At 42.6% G+C, this 21,075-nt stretch overlaps 1 protein-coding gene across 2 annotated transcripts in view; it reads left to right on the top strand.

The window, feature by feature from the left end:
• Window positions 1-13,686: 13,686 nt before the first annotated feature.
• The window catches only part of SNTB1 (syntrophin beta 1), a 278,226-nt gene continuing 270,837 nt past the window's right edge, over window positions 13,687-21,075 (top strand). For both annotated transcript variants that reach the window (XM_519931.9, XM_024345265.3), the window contains exon 1: window positions 13,687-14,902. In XM_519931.9, coding sequence (XP_519931.2) covers window positions 14,332-14,902 — 571 coding nt within the window. In that variant the 5' untranslated portion in view covers window positions 13,687-14,331. The remainder of the gene's footprint in view (window positions 14,903-21,075) is intronic.

Here is a 21,075-nt window from a genome sequence, read left to right as displayed (position 1 = left end):
TATAAAAGCAGTTAGTCTCACGTGGAATCATACAGCAGAAAACACAGTGTCTGCCATCCTTATTTCTGCCGAGTGTTGGAGCACTGGTGCAGGTCAATGGAGCATGCTATGAAGCAGAAGGAAGGCCAATCGGCTCACTGCCAAGAAGCCTCTTTTGCAGGGTTGCAGGGTTGCATTAATTGTATGAGCAGGGGCGGGTGGTCCTTGGAACTCAGGGCCTTCACTGTATCAGAACATGAGACTGGATGACAGTGTTGAGGCAAGACTTGCCCTATGCAAACAGCCTGGAGACTCATACAGAAATCCAGACCTCCAATTCACTTACTTAAATTGGGAGGTACAGATTCATGATCTGAAGACCAAATCCAGTCTGCAAGAGTCTTTTTGGTTTGCTTGCCTTTTATTTTATTTGTGGGGCCAAATGTTATTTTTTACAATTTGAGCAATTTTAAAAAATCATTTAAAAGTATATTTCCTGACAATCATAGAAAATTGGAAGATCTGACCCCTGTGCTTTCCTGAATGGCAGCAATTGCTGGCTGGAGCTAAGCAGTGCTGCCCCTTTACATGAAGTTTGTACTCCCTAGTTTTCCACATCTCTCTCACCATTTCTGATTATTCCCCAAACATGGGGCCATTTGTTATGGTACTTGCATTGTTTTCTTGTAATAGAGACATATCTCTCCTACAGTTATGACTCTATCAAAATTTGGAAAACTGAATAGAAGGCTAGAGGGAAGATTGTTTCAAGAAAATTGAAAGAGGACATGTTTCCTTTTGAAGGCAAAGAATGAACATTCTGGCCAGGTGCAGTGGCTCATGCTTATAAACTCAGCACTTTGGGAGGCCGGGGCGAGCAGATTGCTTGAGTCCAGGCATTTGAGACCAGCCTGGGAAACCTGGCAAAACCCCATCTATACAAAAAATACAAAAAATAGCTGGGCATGTGGCATGCACCTGTAGTCCTCAGTACTCAAGAGGCTGAGTGGGGAGGATCGCTTGAGCCCAGGAGGTAGAGGCCTCAGTGAGCCGTGATCACACCACTGCACTCTGGCCTGGGTGACAGAATGAGACACTGTCTCAAAAAATATAAATAAATAAATAGCAACATTCTGATATAATCACATATGTGATATATGTAAATATAATATGTACCTACCGTCATTCTCCTTCGGTTACAAGCTTCCACATTTGCCAAAGAATCATAATAATTTTCGCCTTGAAAGAATTTCAGAACTCACTGGTTTTAAAGGATGTTTTGTGACAAAATCTAAGTTCACTCTAAGTGGATTTTATTGTAGAAAATACAAAACAAAATGCTCCCTTAAAAAAAAAAGAGAATGAAAAAAAGAAAGGAGAGAGAGGAGTAGGAAAGAAGGGATCCCCAATATCCCCAAACAAATTTTTCAGTTGGTTAACTTTCTGGAAAGAAAGTAAAAGGCAGTAAAAGGTTTTGCAATCTTACTGAAATTTCTACTGCAATGTAACACTGATCGGACTTGGGGGCATTGGTGTTGGTGACTAAGAGGAACAGCCACAATTTTTTAACCTTTCAGGAAGCCTAAGGGACAGAATTTAAAGCATAGCCATGTAAGGCTGACAGACTCACTCTTCAGAAGAGAAGTTAATCCTCTTGGGGGCTTCCCTTTAAAAATAATTTTAAAGGCCCTCACTCAGAGAATCAGGAATGTAAAATTTGAGTTTCAATTGACTGAAGCCCAGTGGAAAGGGGACAAGATGTGGACTCTGTCAAACTTAAGTCTGAATTCCAATCCTTCCACTCACACTTAATGTGACCTTGAGCAGGTTTCTTCATGTCCCTGTGTTCCAAGTCTCCATTTATGAAACTGGGATAACTTCTGCTTTACAGAGTTGATATGAGGCTTGCATGAGAAGATATGGCAAACTGGTTAATTGCAGGCCCTCTCAAATGTTGGTTCAGATTCTCTTTTTTATTTCCTTTGTTTATAATTATGATAGCCACCATAGACTGGAATGTCTATTACATTTATGAGCCACCTAATGACGTTTCAGTCAAGGAAGGATCACATACATGACAGTGATCCCGTACAATTGTGTTATAATTGTCTAACATGCTATACAATTTTGTAGTCTAGGAATTAGTCCATAGCCTAGGTGTGTGGTAGGCTACAGCATCTAGATTTGTTTAAGTACCCTCTATGCTATTTGCACAAGAAATTGCCTAACAATGCATTTCTTAATACATATCCCCATCATTAAGTGATACCTGACTGTATTTGCCAGACTGGCGCCCCTTACCCTAACTTCCAGATTTCCCTGCTTTTAAAGTTGCTCCAGTCCTTTTCTAAGCATTTTAAGACATTGGAGCAGGTGTTATTCTTTTTTTGTAAATGGTCAAGTTACAAATATTTTAAGCTTTGCAGGCCTTATGGTCTCTGTCAGGATTACTCAACCCTGCCTGCCGTTGTAGCATGAATGGTAGCCATAGACAACGTGTAAATGAATGTGTGTGGTTGTGTTCCAGTGAAACTTTATGAAATCAAGTAGCTAGTCCATGGAAAATAGTTTGCCAGTCTTTGCACTTTACTATGAAACTTCAGCATCCTGTACACATTGAAATTGTAATGCCTTAGGATAAAAATTTCAGTTTGTTTTAGGAAAGAGAGGGAGGCAAGGGAAAAGGGAGAAAAGAAATAGCTGAAGAATTCAATGTGAATTTATATTCATTACACTATTATTTTAACTAAATACAGAGAAAATAATCTTTCCACTTGTCTTAAGCTATTTACTTTAACTAGGTTGTTTACCACTTATTAGCTCAGTGATCTCAGACATAGTAAGACTAGTTAATATTTATTGATCACTTACTCTAGGTAAGTCCTGTGTCAAGTGCCTTACATGCACGATTTTATTTAATCTTTAAAATAATCCTATGAGATAAAAATAATTTGGAAACATTATTTTAAAGCCAAGTAAATGGAAGCTTAGAAAAGTTACTTTTCCTAGTATTACAGAGTCAGTAAATTAAGTAACTGGAATTTATATCTAGGTAGTTTGACCTCACAGTTGTTCAACCTGAGTTTTATTATACATAAAAATAAATTATCAATCTATATCTTACTGGTTTCTTGGAAAGATTACAACAGTGAAAGTATCTGAAAATACCTGAGTAACAATCATGGGGCACTAAATCAGTTCCTTTCTGTTTTTCTAGTCTACTAAGCATTCACAATTATCCAGCAATATTTTTTTTAAGAGACAGGGTCTCACTCTGTCACCCAGACTGGAGTGCAGTGGTGTGATCATAGCTAACTGCAGCCTGGACATCTTGGGCTCAAGTGATCCTTTCTACTCAGCCTCCCAAGTAGCTGTGACTACAGGTTTGTGCCACCACACCCAGCTAATGTTTATTTATTTTATTTTATTTTTGTAGAGACAGGGTTTTGCTATGTTGCCCAGGCTGGTCTTGAACTTCTGACCTCAAGTAATCATCCCGCCTTGGCCTCCCAAAATGCTGGGATTACAGACATGAGAAAACATGCCCAACCATTTATTAAATATTTGTTGAGTACCCTCTATCTTCTTGGGTTTGACTGATCTAGAACTACTGATTCCTTGGTAGAGGAAGTTTTAGTGTTGGCTTGGCAAAAGAAATTGTTTCTTTAGCCAAGGATATATGATCCTGAAGAGTCTTTGGCCTTGAGTTTCCCTGATGTATCTTCTTAATCTTTCTTAAAATGCTAACTTATCTGCATCAGAATCCTGTTGATAAAATTTACATTTTCAGACACTAACTAAGATCGCAATCATCAGAATGTTTTGAGGTGGGGCTCAGGTTTCTGCATTATTATCCCCAACTCTATTTTGAAAAAAAAAAATATTTAACCTACAAAAAGTTGAATCATACAGCATAAACCCATTTATCCATTACTAGATTCTCTTACTGCTAATTTTTCCACATTTGGATCTCTTTCTCTTGCTGTTACATCCTCTTTGTTTCTGTCTCTATATTTAAAAGTTAGTTTACAGTTTACCATATTTCCTAGAGAGTTATTTTCTTTCTCCATTTGAAAGTCAGTTATAGACATCATGTCACCCCTAAACACATCAGCACATATACTTTAAGAGCAAAGACATTTCACAACCACAATACTATTATCACACTTAAGAAATTTAATTCACATTGATGCAATTATATTATCAAATATAGTCTATATTTAAATTTCTTCATCACACACAAAAGTCCTTGTAGTTTCTCTTTGATGATTTAATCCAAGATTTTGCCTTTTATTTGGTTTTCATGTCGCTTTAGTTTTCTTTCATTTGAAGCAATTCCACCCTGCTTCTTGTCTTCCATAACTTGACATTTTTGAAGAACCCAAGCCACTTGCTTTTTTGAATATCCCATAGTCTGAATCTGCCTGTTTGCCTGTACTTAGATGGTAGATTAGATCAAGCATCTATGTGGTACTTTGTGCACTTTTACTGGGATATATAAGAACAAAACAAACTGCAAAGAAATTTTGAACTTGTTCGGTAGTTTTGTTGTTGGTATTGCTATTGAAACAATAATTCTGAAACAATTTCCTTTTATACTGTAGAACACAGAAAACTGAATTAATCTATTGGTATTTTTGAAAACCAAATTTCTCACTTATTGGGAGATACAAATGTGAATAAGGAAAGGTAAGGAAGTACCTTATGATGTTAGGTTTGAATTGGTGATATAAGTATGAACGCTATCTGTCTTCCTTAGTAGCAATAAGCTTACCTGGTTCCTATGTGACCTTTCTTACTTGTTCTCCAGATCTTGGTTCCTATGTGACCTTTCTTACTAAAAGGAATAAGGGATCTTTAAAGGAATGGCTGATACCAGGACTAGGCAGATAAAATATAAGTTAATCCTGCCAGAAGGCAAAAAACAAACAAACAAAAAATTCTTAAGGACAAAGGGGACCTGTCAAAAGAATATAGGAGTCAGCTTGAAGAGGCTCATAGTGACCAAATTTTGGATATCAAAACAACAAACAGAATGATAGTAATGAATATGGCACATTAAGGAAGAAACTATGTTGAAGTGAAATGTAAAAACGATGGCAACAAAAATAGCTGTATATGGGAGAAAGCTCTTCATTACAGAAGTATGTCTGCTGATAAATGTAGAAGGAATTATTAGATATGTTACTCACATTTTTAACATGCTCCCCATGTGGTTCCGATTCCCTCCAAAGTTTGGGAACAACTGCTAGATGTTACCTTGAAGCTCTTTAATTCTATAATAGCCATAAAACTTTAAACATAGTTCCTTCCCTGCATAAATAATAGTCAACATAAACATATGAAAAACAGAGATTCTAGTTAGCCAATGATAATTTGTTTTCTCCTTTAAATTACTTCTGAAAGCATTTTTCTTCACTCTTCTCTATACTGGTCAGTCTGGCTATTCCTGAAATTTGCCATTCTATTGTAGTATGTTCCTGGGAGAATTCTTTCCCCTCTCTACTTCCACTACAATTTCCTTCCTCTGTGGTGCAAAATATTTATACTCATGGAGATGGGAAAAGGAGGCAGCTGCCTTAGACTGTCTCCAAGCTCTGCCTTTTGCTTGCTTTGGTTTTCTTTGTCCCTTCACCAGGCAGATGAGAACTTTCAGACATCCAGTTGCCTTTTTGGAGTTTAGTTCAGTGGACACTGTATGTAAATGCAGTGTTTTGTGATACCTCAAAGGGCTTGAATTTTCATTTCAGAAGTGAAGTACAGCAATTGCATTTTGCCTTTAAATGTGTGTTCTTCCTCTTGGCCTCCAAGTTTTACATCTAAGTAAATGATACTGTCTTAATCTGTTTGTGCTGCTAGAACAAAATACTTCAGACTGCCTAATTTATAAACAACAGAAATGTATTTTTCACAGCTCTAGAGGCTGGGAAGTCCAAGATCAAGGCACTGGCAGGTTTGGCACCTAGTGAGGGACCGGTCTCTTCTTCCAAGATGGCACCTTGCTGCTGAATCTTCCAGAAGGGACAAATGTTGTGTCCTCACATGGCAGAAGAGATAGAAAGGCAAAAGGGGCTACCTAGTTATTTCTAGCCCTTTCATAATGTTGCCAGTTGCATTATGAGGGCTCTACTCTCATGACTTAATCAACTCCCAAAGGCCCCACCTCTTAATACTATCATATTGGGTCTTACATTCTGACATGAGTTTTGGGGGAACACATACATTCAAATGATAACAAATACCTAAATGCCCTTATCTAGGCCCTCGACTATAATGCCGTTAGGCCATGACCTGTTTCATGTTCCACTATTCCCTCAAACTTGACAAATCTAAAATGAACTCACATCATCTCCTGACAAGTTCTGTCATACTCTTTCTGACTACCTAAGTTCATGCCTAGTATATTGTAACAGTTATGAGCATAAGCTTTGGGGGAGAACAGATGTAAGTTAGACTAGGTTTGAACTCCAACTCCAATGCTTATAGGAAGTGTGAACTTGTTGAGTGCAACATTCTCATCTGTAATATGGGGATGATATTACCTACCTCAAATAATTTCTGTCTGGAATCAATGGTATATGTTAAGTACACACAGAGTCTAACACAGTGTAAAGGTTTAATAAAAACTAATTATTATTTCATTGGCTTCTTCTCCTTTTCCTAGTTCTCTATCCAATAAATCATCACGAGCTGTTCAATCTTTTTTTAAAACCATCTCTTTTATTTCCACACAAATACTGATTTTTAGCCATCCTGCCTAGGCCATTGAACAATCTCCTTAAGTAGTTTTCCTGCTTCAGTTTGCCAAAGGCTTGTATTCCTATTGTGTGCAAGGAATCACGCTAAAGCATCTGTCTTTCCCAACTACTTATTCCTCAATCTGTCACCAGTATCTGTTTTGATAACACCTCTCTTTTGATTAGGAGGAATGAATGGCCTCTCAGTGCTTTTAAATAAATTCTACAGTAAGGTTCCAACGTATCCATAGTGAAGAACTATCGTTTAATCTGGCCCAGTCTGCATCCAGATGTGTTCTGGTAAACACATAGCTTTCTTTTGGTGAATTGCTTATTGCCCCCACTCTAGCCATGAGGCTTTGGCTGTCAATCATGTTCTCTGTGTTCAGAAGGATAGACACGTAACCCAAGCTGAGTCACCTAACTCCTCTCTTTTCATGAAAGTTTTCTCGAATTGAGATTAGGAGAAAAGGGTCCTTTCCTTCCTGGAAGCCAAGCTGAGTACCATGAACCTGGAAGCTGCCAGTGGCCATGGTTTAGCCTTGTACAGCCTAAGAAAATGCAGTGTGCTGGTATCACGTTCTAGCTGTACTTGAGGCTCGTTTTTCCCTTGATCTTCTAGCAGATTGGCTATGTGAACCAATGCATTTCCCATTGGCATTTAGTGTCAGTTGAAATTCCATCATTTGGAGCCAAGTATTCTGACTAATAACACTATCTTTTCACCAGATCACTGTCTTATTTCTTTCTCAAACCCATCCAAGCTGGTCAACCCACTGCTCAATGAAGAAAACGCACATCCTTTTTCTTCTTGCCTTTGACCAAGTTGGTCTCCCTACTAGGAATGTTTTCTGTTATGCTCCAAGGCTGTAATTTATTTAAGACTCAACTCAAAGCCTACCTTTTCCATGAAACTCAATTTGTTTGCCATAAGCACAAGCTGGACATCTAAAGTTTAGATTCTAAAGCCTGAAAGTACTGAAATCATCTCATATTATTTCTAATTATTAGGTCATTAATTCTTGCTATGTCTTTCCTTTCTACCAAATTAGAATCAAAATTATGGGCTCAATGAAACCATCAAATCAAATTCTATAATTTTATAGGCAAGAAACCAAAGTCCAGAAGTGAAGAGATAGTTCCAAATCACAAAACCACTTCAGGTAAAATACATTACAATTTACTTAAAGATACTCACGTCTGACTGATAATAGTGAAGAATGTACTGAAAAGGAAAAGCATGAGCCAGTACCTTAAGTCACTGCAAAATGTCTATGTTGTTAGAAGAGTAGGGGGAAAGACAAAAAATAATTTAAAGAAAGTGCTACAGTTCGTTCAGTGATGAAAAATGAAAGGCCCTAAACATTCCATGATCTGGAAATATTCCTAGGCAGCAAAAGTCTTGGTTTACCTTTAAGAGATTCCCAGAGCAGTAGAAGAACTTGAGGCCCTTGCCAGAGAAGGCAGTGGGATAAGGATGTGGTATTTGGGGACTATTCCAAGTTTCAGTTATAGTTAAGAAACAGAAGGAAGAGATATCCATTTAGGATATAAGAGAATTCGTGCTAGTCATACTGATGGACTAAGAGTCCAGTACAAAGAGGTAACCAGGGATGGGGCGGGGGTGTCTGGAAGGAAACTGCTGGAGCAGAGAGGAGTGGGTCAGGTGAGTTATAAACAAAAGTGAGCCAGCAGGTTATGATACAGAGTAAGAAAAGAAATTTGCCCTTTCTCATGAATCAAGGGAGGGACACAGAAATGACTCCATAAAGGAAGTAGAGATGGTAGAGAAAGGATGCAGAGGTCTCCTCACATATAGACCCTGATGGCAAATGTTCTCCTAGTAATTTAATAACCAATCTCCTTTGCAATCTGAAGAGTATTAATAGTTTAGCAAGGCCCTGAAATAGTTATTTCAAATTTCTTTTCATATTATTTTAAAGATGCATATGGGTGAAACTTTGATTTCTTATTCCTTTTTACTTTCCACATGTGATATACCTACTTAGGCCCATTTGCTGAAGTTTCTAGTATGTAGTGGGATAGATTTCTGTTAGGATTTCACAGATCTGTTATGTTTGACATGTCTGCCAAATGGAATCTACAATTCCACAGTTTCAAATGTATAATCCCTGAGGACAAATGACAAATTTATACCATAGATATCAAAATACTAGTACAAAGTTTGTTTCAACAGTGATTGTTACAGAAGAGAAGTAAAAAGAGTAGAAATCAATAACAGACGATGAAGGATAAACAACTAATTACTTTACAACTCTGCCTTAGGTTAAGCCTGAAAACATCCCCACAATCAAATTCTAAACATAGTGAGCAGTCAAATAACTCTCACTTGACTGACTGGTTGGCTGAGAGTCTGGGTGATGGTCTATCTAGTTTACCAAGGACTTGCCCAGGTCTATGCAGGTATATGCAATAGGGAGAGTTTCCCAATCCTTTTAAAATGGTGACATACCTGCTAGCCAACTGGGGCACAACAGAGAAGAAAGAAACCACTCAGCCTTCTAATCATGTGCCATCCCCCATTCTCAGTGCTTTACCTTTAAAATAAGAATCACTAATCTAGCATTGGGATTTGGAATCTGGAGGCTGGCTGCTTCCAGACTCATTTCACTCTCAGCACTGCAGCTACCTAATTCTCCCTGTGGGCTCTTTGTGTACATGTCTGTCTTCCTGTCTTGATCATCTTTGCATCCCTGGGTGTGCCTGTCTCCAGCACCTGCCTAAGTTATTTACCAAAGTATATGCTCAGAAAGTGTTGGTTGATACCTGTTTAAATAGGCAGGCCTCATCTTGGGAGTTTTGCATCTCAAGAACCCCTCCTGCTCCGCTTTCATTCTGGTCTCTAACATACCCATAGATATCAAAGAGCTCTCCATTTCCTCTTCTCCAGTATTCACACTGTATCCACTCTCCATTCTATATACACTGGAAAAATCCCCTTACAGATGCTCAATCTATTATTCACAAAACACTATCAAAAGCACAGTGATCATATTTTCCAAACTGAAATATTGGAGCACATATTCTAATCAGTAGAAATTTACTTAGCAGGTAATTGAAAGTAATTTTTGAAAACAGCACTGTTCTTCAAAACCCAAAACATATGGATGTTGAAACTCAAAGAGGACAAGGAAGATGGTCTGTATTATGATCCTCCAAGGCCTCAAGCTGTGGCCTGGTCCAACCTATCTCTCTGATCTCCTCTCTTACCTCTTTTTTCCTCCCATGGGCTGCCCCAGCCACATTGACCTCCTTTGGGTCTTTTGAACCAGACCAGCTTGGTTCTGTCTCGGGTGCTTTGCACTGGATTTTCCTTCTCCCTGGGACCCTCTTTCCTAGCTCTTTACAAGGCGTGCCTCTTATTATTCATGTCTCAGTCTAAATGTCACCTTTTCACAAAGGCTTTCCTTAATAGCCAACATCTCCAGTAGCCCCTGGTCCCCAGCAGCTCTCAATTTTATGACTGTTTTTTCTTCCTAGCATTTACTTCTACATGAAAGTATCTGATGTGCTTATAGTCCATCTCCACTTCCACCCTACCCTACAATGCAAGATTCACAGAGAGAGTCTTTGCTGGTTTGTCCACTCCCGTATCCCAGCACCAAGAACAGTGCCTGGGACATGGTAGGGGCACAACAAAATTTTATGGAATAAACAGAAGATGGTTCTTTCCCCACATGATACTGTTCTGTTATGTATCTGTGGCTACTGTGTGACTGAAGATTGTGTGACCTACTCTTACAAGGCTAAATCCATCCAAATATCCATAGGAAAATGCGTATCTCATGGGAAAGAGCAACAGAAGGATCCCAGTTTGGGCTGGGTGGGAAATGGAAGTCAGAGTTAGGACTGGAAGAGGATACAGAACAGGGGAAAGAGAGCTCAGTGAAAGAAATCTGGTAAAAAGGGGGCTTTAGGTATAATTTCCCGAATCCTGAAGTTAGACTGTTCCTAGACTCAGCTTTGACACAAACTTGCAGTGTGGCCTTGGATCCTTCCTTGCTCTGCTCTGAGCTTCAAATGCCACATCTATGAGTAAGCAAGCTGGAGGTCACTTCAGACCATTCCAGTGACCATTCTCTGAAAGGGGACACCTAAGAGAGTATATGCTTTCCTAATTATACACAGTATGGGGCTGCAGTGCAGTTGTCCCAGCCTTACTGAACTGAAAAATGAGGTCAATAAGGTATGCCTTTGAGAGTCAGCATTAACAATCAGAGGCCAGATATGTGGAGTCGTCTGAGATGGGAAAAACAAACGCCCAGGCCTACTTGAGGGTGCAGGACGGGAGGAGGGTGAGGATTGAAAAACTACCTATAAGGTACTATGCTTATTATATGAGTTATTACACCAAACCCTGTGACATGCAATTTACCTATATAAAACACCTGTACATGTACCCCTGAACCTAAAATTAAAAAGTCTTTTTTTGTTTTTTGGGGTTTTTTGAGATGGAGTCTCGCTCTGTCACCCAGGCTGCAGTGCACTGGTGCAATCTCTGCTCACTGCAACCTCCGCCTCCCGTGTTCAAGCAACTCTCCTGCCTCAATCTCCCAAGTAGCTGGGACTACAGGTGCCCGCCACCACACCTGGCTAATGTTTGTGTTTTTAGTAGAGATGGAGTTTCACTATCTTGGCCAGGCTGGTCTTGAACTCCTGACCTCAGGTGATCCGCCCACCTGGGCCTCCCAAAGTGCTGGAATTACAGGCGTGAGCCACTGCGCCTAGCCATAAGTTTAAAAAAAAAAAAAAAAAGACAGGTGAAGTATAATAAGACCATAAGTCACCAGTTTCAACTTGTTAACATGTCTATAGAAAAAAAATGTGTTGACTGGGGGAGGGCAGGGTGTTCTCCAACCTTGGAAAGAAGGAAAGGCCAGAGGCATCAGCTGGTTCCACCCTTCTCCATATGGTCTAGGGGAAGGGCCTTCCTCCTCAGTGTCTCCCTCCCAGTGGAAAGGCTGGCTTCAGCATGCAGATGAACACGGGCTGTAGCTAACAGGCTTTGAGGATTTTCAAGAGTGTAAGAGCAACAGTTTAGAGTCTAGACTCTCGCAGCTGGCTTTAAATCCTGACTCTGCCATTTACTAATTACATGACAGGGGCAACTTATTAACTTAGTCCCCTTCTTCACCTGTGAAATGGGAATGACGGTAATAGTAAATATCCTCAAGAATTGCTGGGAGGATTAAGTTAATATGTGTAAAGCACTTAGAATAGGGGCTGTAATTATGATTCCAGTGGCAAAGCCATCTCTGGCTAACATACATGCCTCAGGCCTAATAATTGTCTCCTCTCATTCCGATGCAACATTCAAAAAGCAACATACTCCTTCCCATGTAGGTTTGCTTACACAGAAAAAAAATGTGCTTATCACAGAGATTCTGAGAAATTCTCATCCCAGAGCCTACAATTTCTTATGGCAAATCGATACATTATCTGTGGTTGTGCCTGGGCCTCCCACATTGCTTGTCCACAGAGGAAAGATGCAGGCATGATGTTGATGCAGGATTTCTGTTCCAGGAGTAGATCTGTTTTGATTTGTAAATCTTCACACTGGCACTCTGGTGCCTATCTCAACCTTAGTGTATCTGGATTTCAACGCAGATACTCAGGCTCTGGTTTCACTGAAGAATGATGCACGTGAGTCCTCAGTCTCTAAAGCAAGGCGCCAGCCTCAGCTGCTTTTCCATCCTGAGAGTGGATGGTGGTACCACCTATATTAGCTCCTTGTCTGATTCTGCACATCACAAAGGGCTGGAGAGCCCCTGAGACTGCCATCCCTGCTCTGGCCATCTTTGCATGAAAGAGTAAAGAGTTTTTGGAAAATGGGTGAGTTAAAAATATACGAAAAGGGAGAGCTACAAGCAGAAGCATTAACCCAGGGCACCCTCTCACCTGCAGTGACTCCGCCTTCTCAAGAAAATGTCCAAATGTTTTCATTTCATTCCTTGACCTGGCTGGGACTCCACTCTTTAGGGAGTCATCTGAGCCTTTAAGCCTCCTTGATTAAAAGTGTGAGTCATTCTAAAAGACTTAGAGAACTTTCAACGATGATACACATCAATGGGAATGTGTTCAGTAAGATTTATTTCCTCTCAACACCTTGCTGGGTTGGGTTTACTTCAGGAATTAACAGAACTGTTGTGGGTTTGTTTTGTGCTGTGTTTGGAGAGAGGGTAGACAGCAGTGGGAAGGGGACGTAACTGAGAAGCATGAAACACCTTGAGTGGACCATGAGACCTGCTTAGAGTTAGGGGAAAGCTTGAGAGGTTCAAGGATAGAAGAACTCAGGTTGGAATCAGGTGTGACATGGGTTATGTGGGCATTTCTGGATTGGTCTGGGAAGGTAAACAATCATTATAATATTGTTACCCTGGAAAAATGCAACTTGAAATCCAAATAACTAACTTGCAAAGCAACTTTTGAAATACAACCCATTCCAACTGAATTCTTAAATGGGGGGCTTCTTATATGGGAACTCAGGAAGAAAGAGAGATCCCCAGGCAGCATTTGGTGTGGCACTGGGAAAACAAAGATAGGTCAAAAGCTTAAAGCATAGAATGAGTTAGAGCTGGAAGAACATTTGTCCCTGGGGTCTGAGGCAGGCATGACCTGTTGAAAACCCCAGGCCAGCAGAGACACCTGTCCAGGCAGGGCTCGATAGAAAACATTTCTTGCATTTAAGGACAGGAGGTTTAAGCCACTCGGGCTATGTTGACTCTTCATTCTAGAATCTTGGGACAGCGTATTCCCTTTTAACTCCTGGGGAGCCCAGGGCCTTGGTCTGAGTTTAGCTTCCTCCAGGGAACCCGGGTGGAAAGGAGAGACAGGTAAGAACTCCGCAGAGGCAGCGAAGCCTGGGTTTGAGGAAGCAGAGGGAGGAGACCTGGATCAGTTACAAATGAGTTGTTAAGACCCAGGGACAATTCTACGGGCTGGGTATGAAAGGGAAGGCGGCTCAGGAGGACCGAGTGAGGGCACCGAGGCGGGACGCACGCAGCCGGCGAAGGTGCAGTGTGGGCGCCCACGGAGTGGGGGAGCTGGGAAGAAAGGGGGCTGCGGTGGGCTGGAGAGAAGCGGGACGGGGAAGGCGCTCGGGAAGCTGTCCCCGCGGCGTCGTGCGCTCTGGGGACAGAGGAGGGGAGGTCTGGGCGGGCGGGCGGCGTGTGACCGCCGAGGCTGCGGCGGCTGGAACAGGTGAGCGGCCGCTGGGTTGTGGGTCCCCGCCCTTCACCGCCAGCGTGCCTCCTCCCACGGACTCTCTCCAGCGCTGAGCTGCTCCGCGGCTCCCCTTGCTTTGGGGTTTTGCAACTGGCTGCTGGCTTTTTTCCCCTCCCCTGTCTCGGTCTCTCCTTCTTCTTTTAGGTTGCTCCACCCCGCTCAGGATCAGGCGAGGGGGAACCAGCCTGACTGCAGCTGCCAACTCCCGCCGAGTGCGTCTGCGAACTCCCGGAGCGGAGTCCCGCGTGCCGCCACCTCCCCGCGGGACGCACTCTCCTCGCTCCCCCGGGCCCCGCGTCCTCCCCCCGGCCACCCTTCCCCACTTTTCCCCCCTTTTCCAATCACATGGCATTTTAAGAATGCCGGAAAGATGGCGGTAGCGGCGGCGGCGGCGGCGGCTGGGCCGGCTGGCGCGGGAGGCGGCCGGGCGCAGCGGAGCGGGCTGCTGGAAGTTTTGGTGCGGGATCGCTGGCACAAAGTTCTGGTGAACTTGAGCGAGGACGCCCTGGTTCTGAGCAGCGAGGAGGGCGCTGCGGCGTACAACGGCATCGGGACCGCCACCAATGGCTCGTTCTGCAGGGGCGCCGGGGCTGGGCACCCGGGCGCGGGCGGCGCGCAGCCCCCGGACTCGCCCGCCGGGGTCCGCACCGCTTTCACCGACCTGCCCGAGCAGGTGCCCGAGTCCATCTCGAACCAGAAGCGTGGCGTGAAGGTGCTGAAGCAGGAGCTGGGCGGGCTGGGGATCAGCATCAAGGGGGGCAAGGAGAACAAGATGCCCATCCTCATCAGCAAGATCTTCAAGGGGCTGGCGGCGGACCAGACCCAAGCCCTGTACGTGGGCGACGCCATCCTGTCCGTGAACGGAGCCGACCTGCGGGACGCCACCCACGACGAGGCGGTGCAGGCGTTGAAGCGCGCGGGCAAGGAAGTGCTGCTGGAAGGTAAGGGGTTAACAGCGCGCGGGCCGCGCCGGGCGCTCACACACCTGCTCGGCTTCCCACCCGCACGCTCACACTCACACTCACTCGGCCACATGCGGACACACCCCAGGGGGCCGGGTGTGTGTGTGTTGGGGGGGGAAGGGTGGCGGAGGGGGTGGCAGCATAGAGTTTTGTCAACTTTTACCCACCCTGGGGGCAATTTGTCTCCAGCCCGCAGTCTTTCCAGGCTTTAATCCAGGAGAGGTGTATGGAAAAGCGAGGCTAGCAGGGTTTCCCAGCCGGATTGCCTGCTTAGTGTAGGTTGTTTCATTTTTATCTACGGATAATCCTGGTAGAGTGTAGGGACTGGGATATGGAATTGAGAATGAAGGGTGAACTTAGAATATTCCTACATCCAACGTTGCCAAGCAGGGCTACTGCGTAATTGCAACTCATAGTTTTCCGCTTTGGCAAAATTTCCCACTCCAAAGCCTGGGCAGCCCAGCAGAAGAGGGTTGACTCATAAATGGGTGAGAGAGAGGTGGCAATATTGTGAATGCTAAAACTCCGACTATCCTTCTGGACGTTCCCCCTGCAAATGGGGGACTAGGGTTATGCCTGGAGAGTTGTGTCAGGGGCCGGGGAATATGTTGCAGTTTTGGGAAAAATTCGCTCTCCCTGCCGGGCATCTGGCCGGTCAGTCTGGATTCCAGGTTCCTCTGGGTTGAGAGCTGGTGAAGTGGTTTTTCTGTCTGCGTTTTCTGGAGCCCTTTCTGAGTGGTGTGGAAACAACTTTGCATTTGTAAACAGTTTCCCCTGCGTGCGAAGAGCCTAGAAACTACTCTCTCTCTTGAGATCTGATGTCCTCAGTCCCCTCATTGTTGAATGTGAATAGAATAGGAACCACCGTTTTGCACTGTTTATGGCTATGTTGAGTTATGTGGGGGAGAAGGGCATATGGTAGTAAACTGAATTCTCCTGCCTGGCTACAGCTGCATTTCTCACTTGTTTCTCTTCTCTTTAGTGCTGTGTACATACCTCTGTCAGCACTAATAACGTCTAATTATTTTATCTATTTACTCAGCCTAGCCTAGCTGTAGATTGCGGTATCTGGAGTCTTTTATTTAGTGGTGAGTCTCTCTTGAGCTTAGTTGCTCCATGACATGCATGCTGAGTAAATGAATAAATGAGCCCGTAGCTATTGAAATAGACTATTTCAGCTGAGACCTTGTAATATGGTGATTGATTTAAGCCCTAAACTAAGGACTTAAGTCAATTTCCTGCTTACCCAGTCGTGGCACTAGTGTGTGAAACTGAGAAAGTTTAAAGTAAGGGTGCCAGCATCGCTAGTGTGTGACAGCTGATGCAACTCCCTGGTATGTCATGGTCCACCTCCTGGCCCACAATGCAGAGAAATCCTCCCCCACCAACCTTGTTTGTATAGAGGATTTGCGATGTCTTCATAGTCAATTGCCACCCTGGACCCAGAAAGTGGAAAGCTGTTTACTTTGGCTTGATGATTAACATAACAGAAAAAAAGTTTGCTTGACTCAAGTGTGTGTTGGTTTGTGTGACAAGGGGCAGGTGGGATCTGGGGCAAGTGTTATTTGGACTATAAACTGTTGGGCACCTGCTCAGTTTGCAATACTTACTGTAAATACTGGGGGGAGGGGTTGGGGTGGGGCGGAAGGCGGGTCTTTTTATTTTAGGTACCATCCTTTATTATGTCCCTTCTTTTCTTCCTCTTTTAATGAATAATGACTTGGCAAAGAGGTAAAAAATATCTCTCACCCAAAAAGAGGAAGAAATTTCTCTGCAATTGAAAATAAACTTAGAGAAAGAAAAAAAAATCAAGCAGTTATGTGACTTTCTTGAAACAGAAACTGAAAAGTGAGTTTTGCAAAAACCTCTAATATGACATTCTTAGAACACTTTGTGATTTGTCACAGGCAGGACCTCTGGAGAAACCCTGTGGGTCTCTGAGATATGAACCTTTTTGGCTCAGTGTAGCAGCCTTATCCTCAGCCCAAGTTTTTCAAAATCAGCTGCTAATAAGAGAAGTGGAGGCCCTGCTCAAAACAGCGTCTCTTATTCTGAGCCAAAGTGTTCATTCTCAATGCAATGGTAGTCATCAAATACCATCAAGTCAAATATCACAATCCTCTCTTTTGTAGCTTAGTCTAATACAGGGATTCCCATTTGAGGGGGCTTATTAGGATCACCTCAAGGGCTTTTTAAGAAGACATACCTACTTCTTCGTATTCTGAAATGCAGTGTGGATTCCAGAGTTTCTACATAGGAGAGGCTTTGAAAATGTAATCTGGTTGTATGGCAGGGCAAAGGGAGATGTTTTAAAGGTACATTTATATAGCAAGTGCACCCTTTTTTTTTTAAACCTAGGTTCCTTTTTGTTTGTTTATTGGGGGAGTAAATGGAGATTAGTTTAGTACTCCAACCACCGCCTGCATGCACCCCACCGCATGACATGCGCCCCCTCGTGGAGAGTTACTACCTCTACAAGTGGAACATCCTGTAAAGTGAAACCCTGGAAAAGTTTCAATGCCTGCATTCTAGGCATAGATTCCGCCACAGAATTAACATAACCTCCCTGAGTCTCAGTGTCTTCATCCGCGAGATGGGAATAAGGAAATCTGCTGGGCCTGCTTACTTTACAGGGCTGCTGTATGGAAGAACACAATGAGAATGAAAGGCGTATATCAAATATCTGCTGGAAGTAGTTAGTTTTACAATTCAAATGAAATGAACATGAAACTGTCCCTTCTCAAGGACAGTCCTATCTTTTTCCTTTACTGGAGTTTATATTTCTCATTTTTATAACACTTTTTTTTGTACTATGGTGTAATGCTGGGAGACCATTCCTGTGAGACCAGAGGAGTTAAACAGAACCTGGAGAAAGAGAATCATAACAATAGCTAACATTTATTGAGCACTTAATATGTGCCAGGCTTTACCTGTTACACTTACAGTAACTGAGGCCAGTACTGTTGTTATTGTTCATTTTCCTGATGAGGAAATTAAAGCTTACAGACATTAAGTTTTTTGCATAAAGTAACATAGTGGCCGGTGCGGTAGCTCACGCCTATAATCCCAGCACTTTGGGAAGCTGAGGTGGACAGATCACAAGGTCAGGAGTTCAAGACCAGCTGGCCAACATGGTGAAACCCTGTCTTGACTAAAAATACAAAAATTAGCCAGGCATCGTGCCCCATGCCTATAATCTCAGCTACTGGGGAGGCTGAGGCAGGAGAATCTCTTGAATCCAGAAGGTGTCAGTTGCAGTGAGCTGAGATCATGCCATTGCACTGCAGCCTGGGCAACAGAGCAAGACTCCATCTCAAAAAAAATTAAAAAATATATAAATATAAATAATGTAACATAGCCAGGAGCATTCCAAATCTATCTGATATGAAAGCTTATACTTTTAACCTCTAGGCAATACTGATGCTCTGAGCTTCCACTTGGAACTGTGTACTTGAACTGGTTGGAGTTATTGGGTTCAAAGCATTCTTCTGCCCCACTCCTGAAGGGCTGGGGACAAATCAGCAGGAAACAGCAACTGTGTGGGCCACTCAAAAGGGAGGGACGGGAAGGAGGAGTGAGTCTTAAAAACCTAATGCACTAAATGTCTGCTGTCAAAACGAAGCTGCTGTAACATGGCCCAGCCCTAACATGGTTAAACACATGGCCAGCAAGGAGACTAAATGTAATCCAAACTTATATGGTGAATAAACTCTGCCAGTTAAGCTGGTGTTTAGACAATATCCATTAAAGTTAAGATCAGGAATCTTCACACCACAAGCTCATTTCTCATTTTAAGGAGTAGGGGCAGGGACTGCGCATCCAGCCATGCAGGTATTGGACCTGTAATTCCAGCAACAGCATTCACATAGACTGTAGTGTCAATTGCACCCTCTGGAGCTGGGCACAGTGCACCTGCACAAACGTCCTTGGTAGCTGCAGGTCGGGGGGACAGAGGAGTTTTTTGCTCTTAGAATGATAGTAAAATAGTAATTTGAAATAGGTCAACTTTTTTGTAACTGAAGCTACAAGGAAATTAATTTATCCATAACTTTGTTCAGATCAAGAAGTTCAGAATCTTCTGGAAGACTCATGTTGGAGTATGGAGGTGGGGTGCACTGAATAATCCTTTGATCCCAAAGGTCTCCTATGGAACTGAACTGGAAACAGTGGAAACTCAAAGAAGAAAGTCAAGGACAGTTGTTGACATTAACCCTGTCCGTTAGAGCTTCCCCTTCAGCAGTGCTCCCCTGGAATGTTTGCCTGAGATGGTCTGGAACCTCGCTGTCACAATCACTTTCTCCAAGGGTGGCAGTGGGAATGATCGAGGAGGAAGATGGGAGCAAGGGAGGGGCAGTGATTTTCTGGAATAAAATATCAGGATTGGAAGAAATTTTGAATTTTAAGGAATCTTATTTTATTTAGGATGTACAGATTCTTGAAGAATACCCAATACCCTGGGATTCAAGTCTTGAAACCTAGGTTTTTATCTTCTACTAGTTTCACTTTTACAAGAAATTTCATCTTTTTAGGGCTTAGTTTTCTTTACTGGAAAGCATAGGGAGCTGGGTTAAGCCATCTCTAACCTTATTCTGTCTTAAATCCTATAAACTCAGACCCAGTGCACATCACTAATAACAAAATTTTAACACCTCTTTTATTATTGTAAAGTGAATTTCACAAATAACATAGCCTAACTCTACTTTAAGTTTAAACATCAATAGAATGCCCTAGTAGTAATATAAAGGAGAAATAAAATAAATTGTTAAAACAAAAACCATGTTTCAATAGATAAATGCATGGACACAACTACACCAGAGGTCATAATGAAAGAGTTAGATGCTCGCACCTTTATGTTAAATCACTACCAATGCACAGCTGCACATGAAGATGAGTAGGGCTGTGTGGCATCATTTACATTTAGGAGCTAGACAAGCCTTTCACTGTGAAGGACTACCCCAGGTGTTCCAGGATCTCCAGGTTCCCTGGCTTCCTTCACTAAATGCCAGCAGTGTGACACCCCTTCTGCACTTTGTTGCTAAAAAGCCTTCATAAATTTCTGAACTGCCATTCTGGAGGGAGGTGTGGATCCCCCCACCTTCTTGAGAACTGGTGTCCTGTAAGAATGCTAATTCTGCCTCATCACTTTGTAGTGCCTAACCTTTTGCAAACTCTTTTTCGAATGTAATAATAGCTAACACATGCAAAACACTGTGCCACATGCTGTTCTAAGCACTTTACATGGATTAACTCCCTGGATCCCAATGCTATTAGTATCCCTATTTTACAGACAAGAAAACTGAGGCACAGAGTTTAAGTCACTTGCCAAAAACACACCGTGAATAAGTGCTGAGTCTTAGATTCAAGCACAGGCCTTATAGCTTTTAATCCTCATAAATGACCCTATGAGATAAATAGATAAGGGATGCTCATCCCCAATTTGTTGATTAGGAAAGTGAAGCTCCAAAGGTTGGAATGATTTGTCAGCATTGGTCTTCTGTTTTCTTTTCTGGTGTACTAGTTTTCTATTGCTGCTATAACAAATTACTAGAAACCCTAGTAAATTAAAACAACACACATTTATTACAGTTTTTAAAGTCCGAAGTCTGACACAGTTCTCACTGAACTAACATTATCAACAAAGTTTTATTCCTTTCTGGATGTCTAGGGGAGAACCTTTTTTTTTAATTTTTATTTTTAAATCTTTTCCAGAAGCTCCTAGAGACCACCCACATGCCTTGGCTTTTGGTCCCATTCCATTTTGAAAGCCTGCAATGGCGATCTAATTCCTTCTCACATCAAATCATTCCAGTCTCTTTTCTGCTTCCCTTTCATTTTTAAGGACCCTTGTGATTACTTTGGTCACTAACAAACGCACCAGGATAATTCTCCATTTAAATGTCATCTCATTAGCAACCTTAATTCCATCTTCAACCCTAATTCCCCTTTGCCACGTAAGTTAACATATTCACAGGGTCTGGAGAAGACCAGGACGTGGGTGTGTTTGGAGAGGGAGTGGGCATTCTTCTGCCTACCAAATCTAGTTTGCTGAAGTTGTAATGGTAAGAAATGTCCTGGGTAGTCATTAGGTGATGAACCGCACCTTTATAAATAATCGCTTCCTCTCTCATTGCAAGAGAGTTTCTCATCGATTT

Source organism: Pan troglodytes, chromosome 7, assembly GCF_028858775.2.
Source record: "Pan troglodytes isolate AG18354 chromosome 7, NHGRI_mPanTro3-v2.0_pri, whole genome shotgun sequence".
NCBI classification, from domain to species: domain Eukaryota; kingdom Metazoa; phylum Chordata; class Mammalia; order Primates; family Hominidae; genus Pan; species Pan troglodytes.
This window is presented reverse-complemented; position numbering and strand designations above follow the sequence as displayed.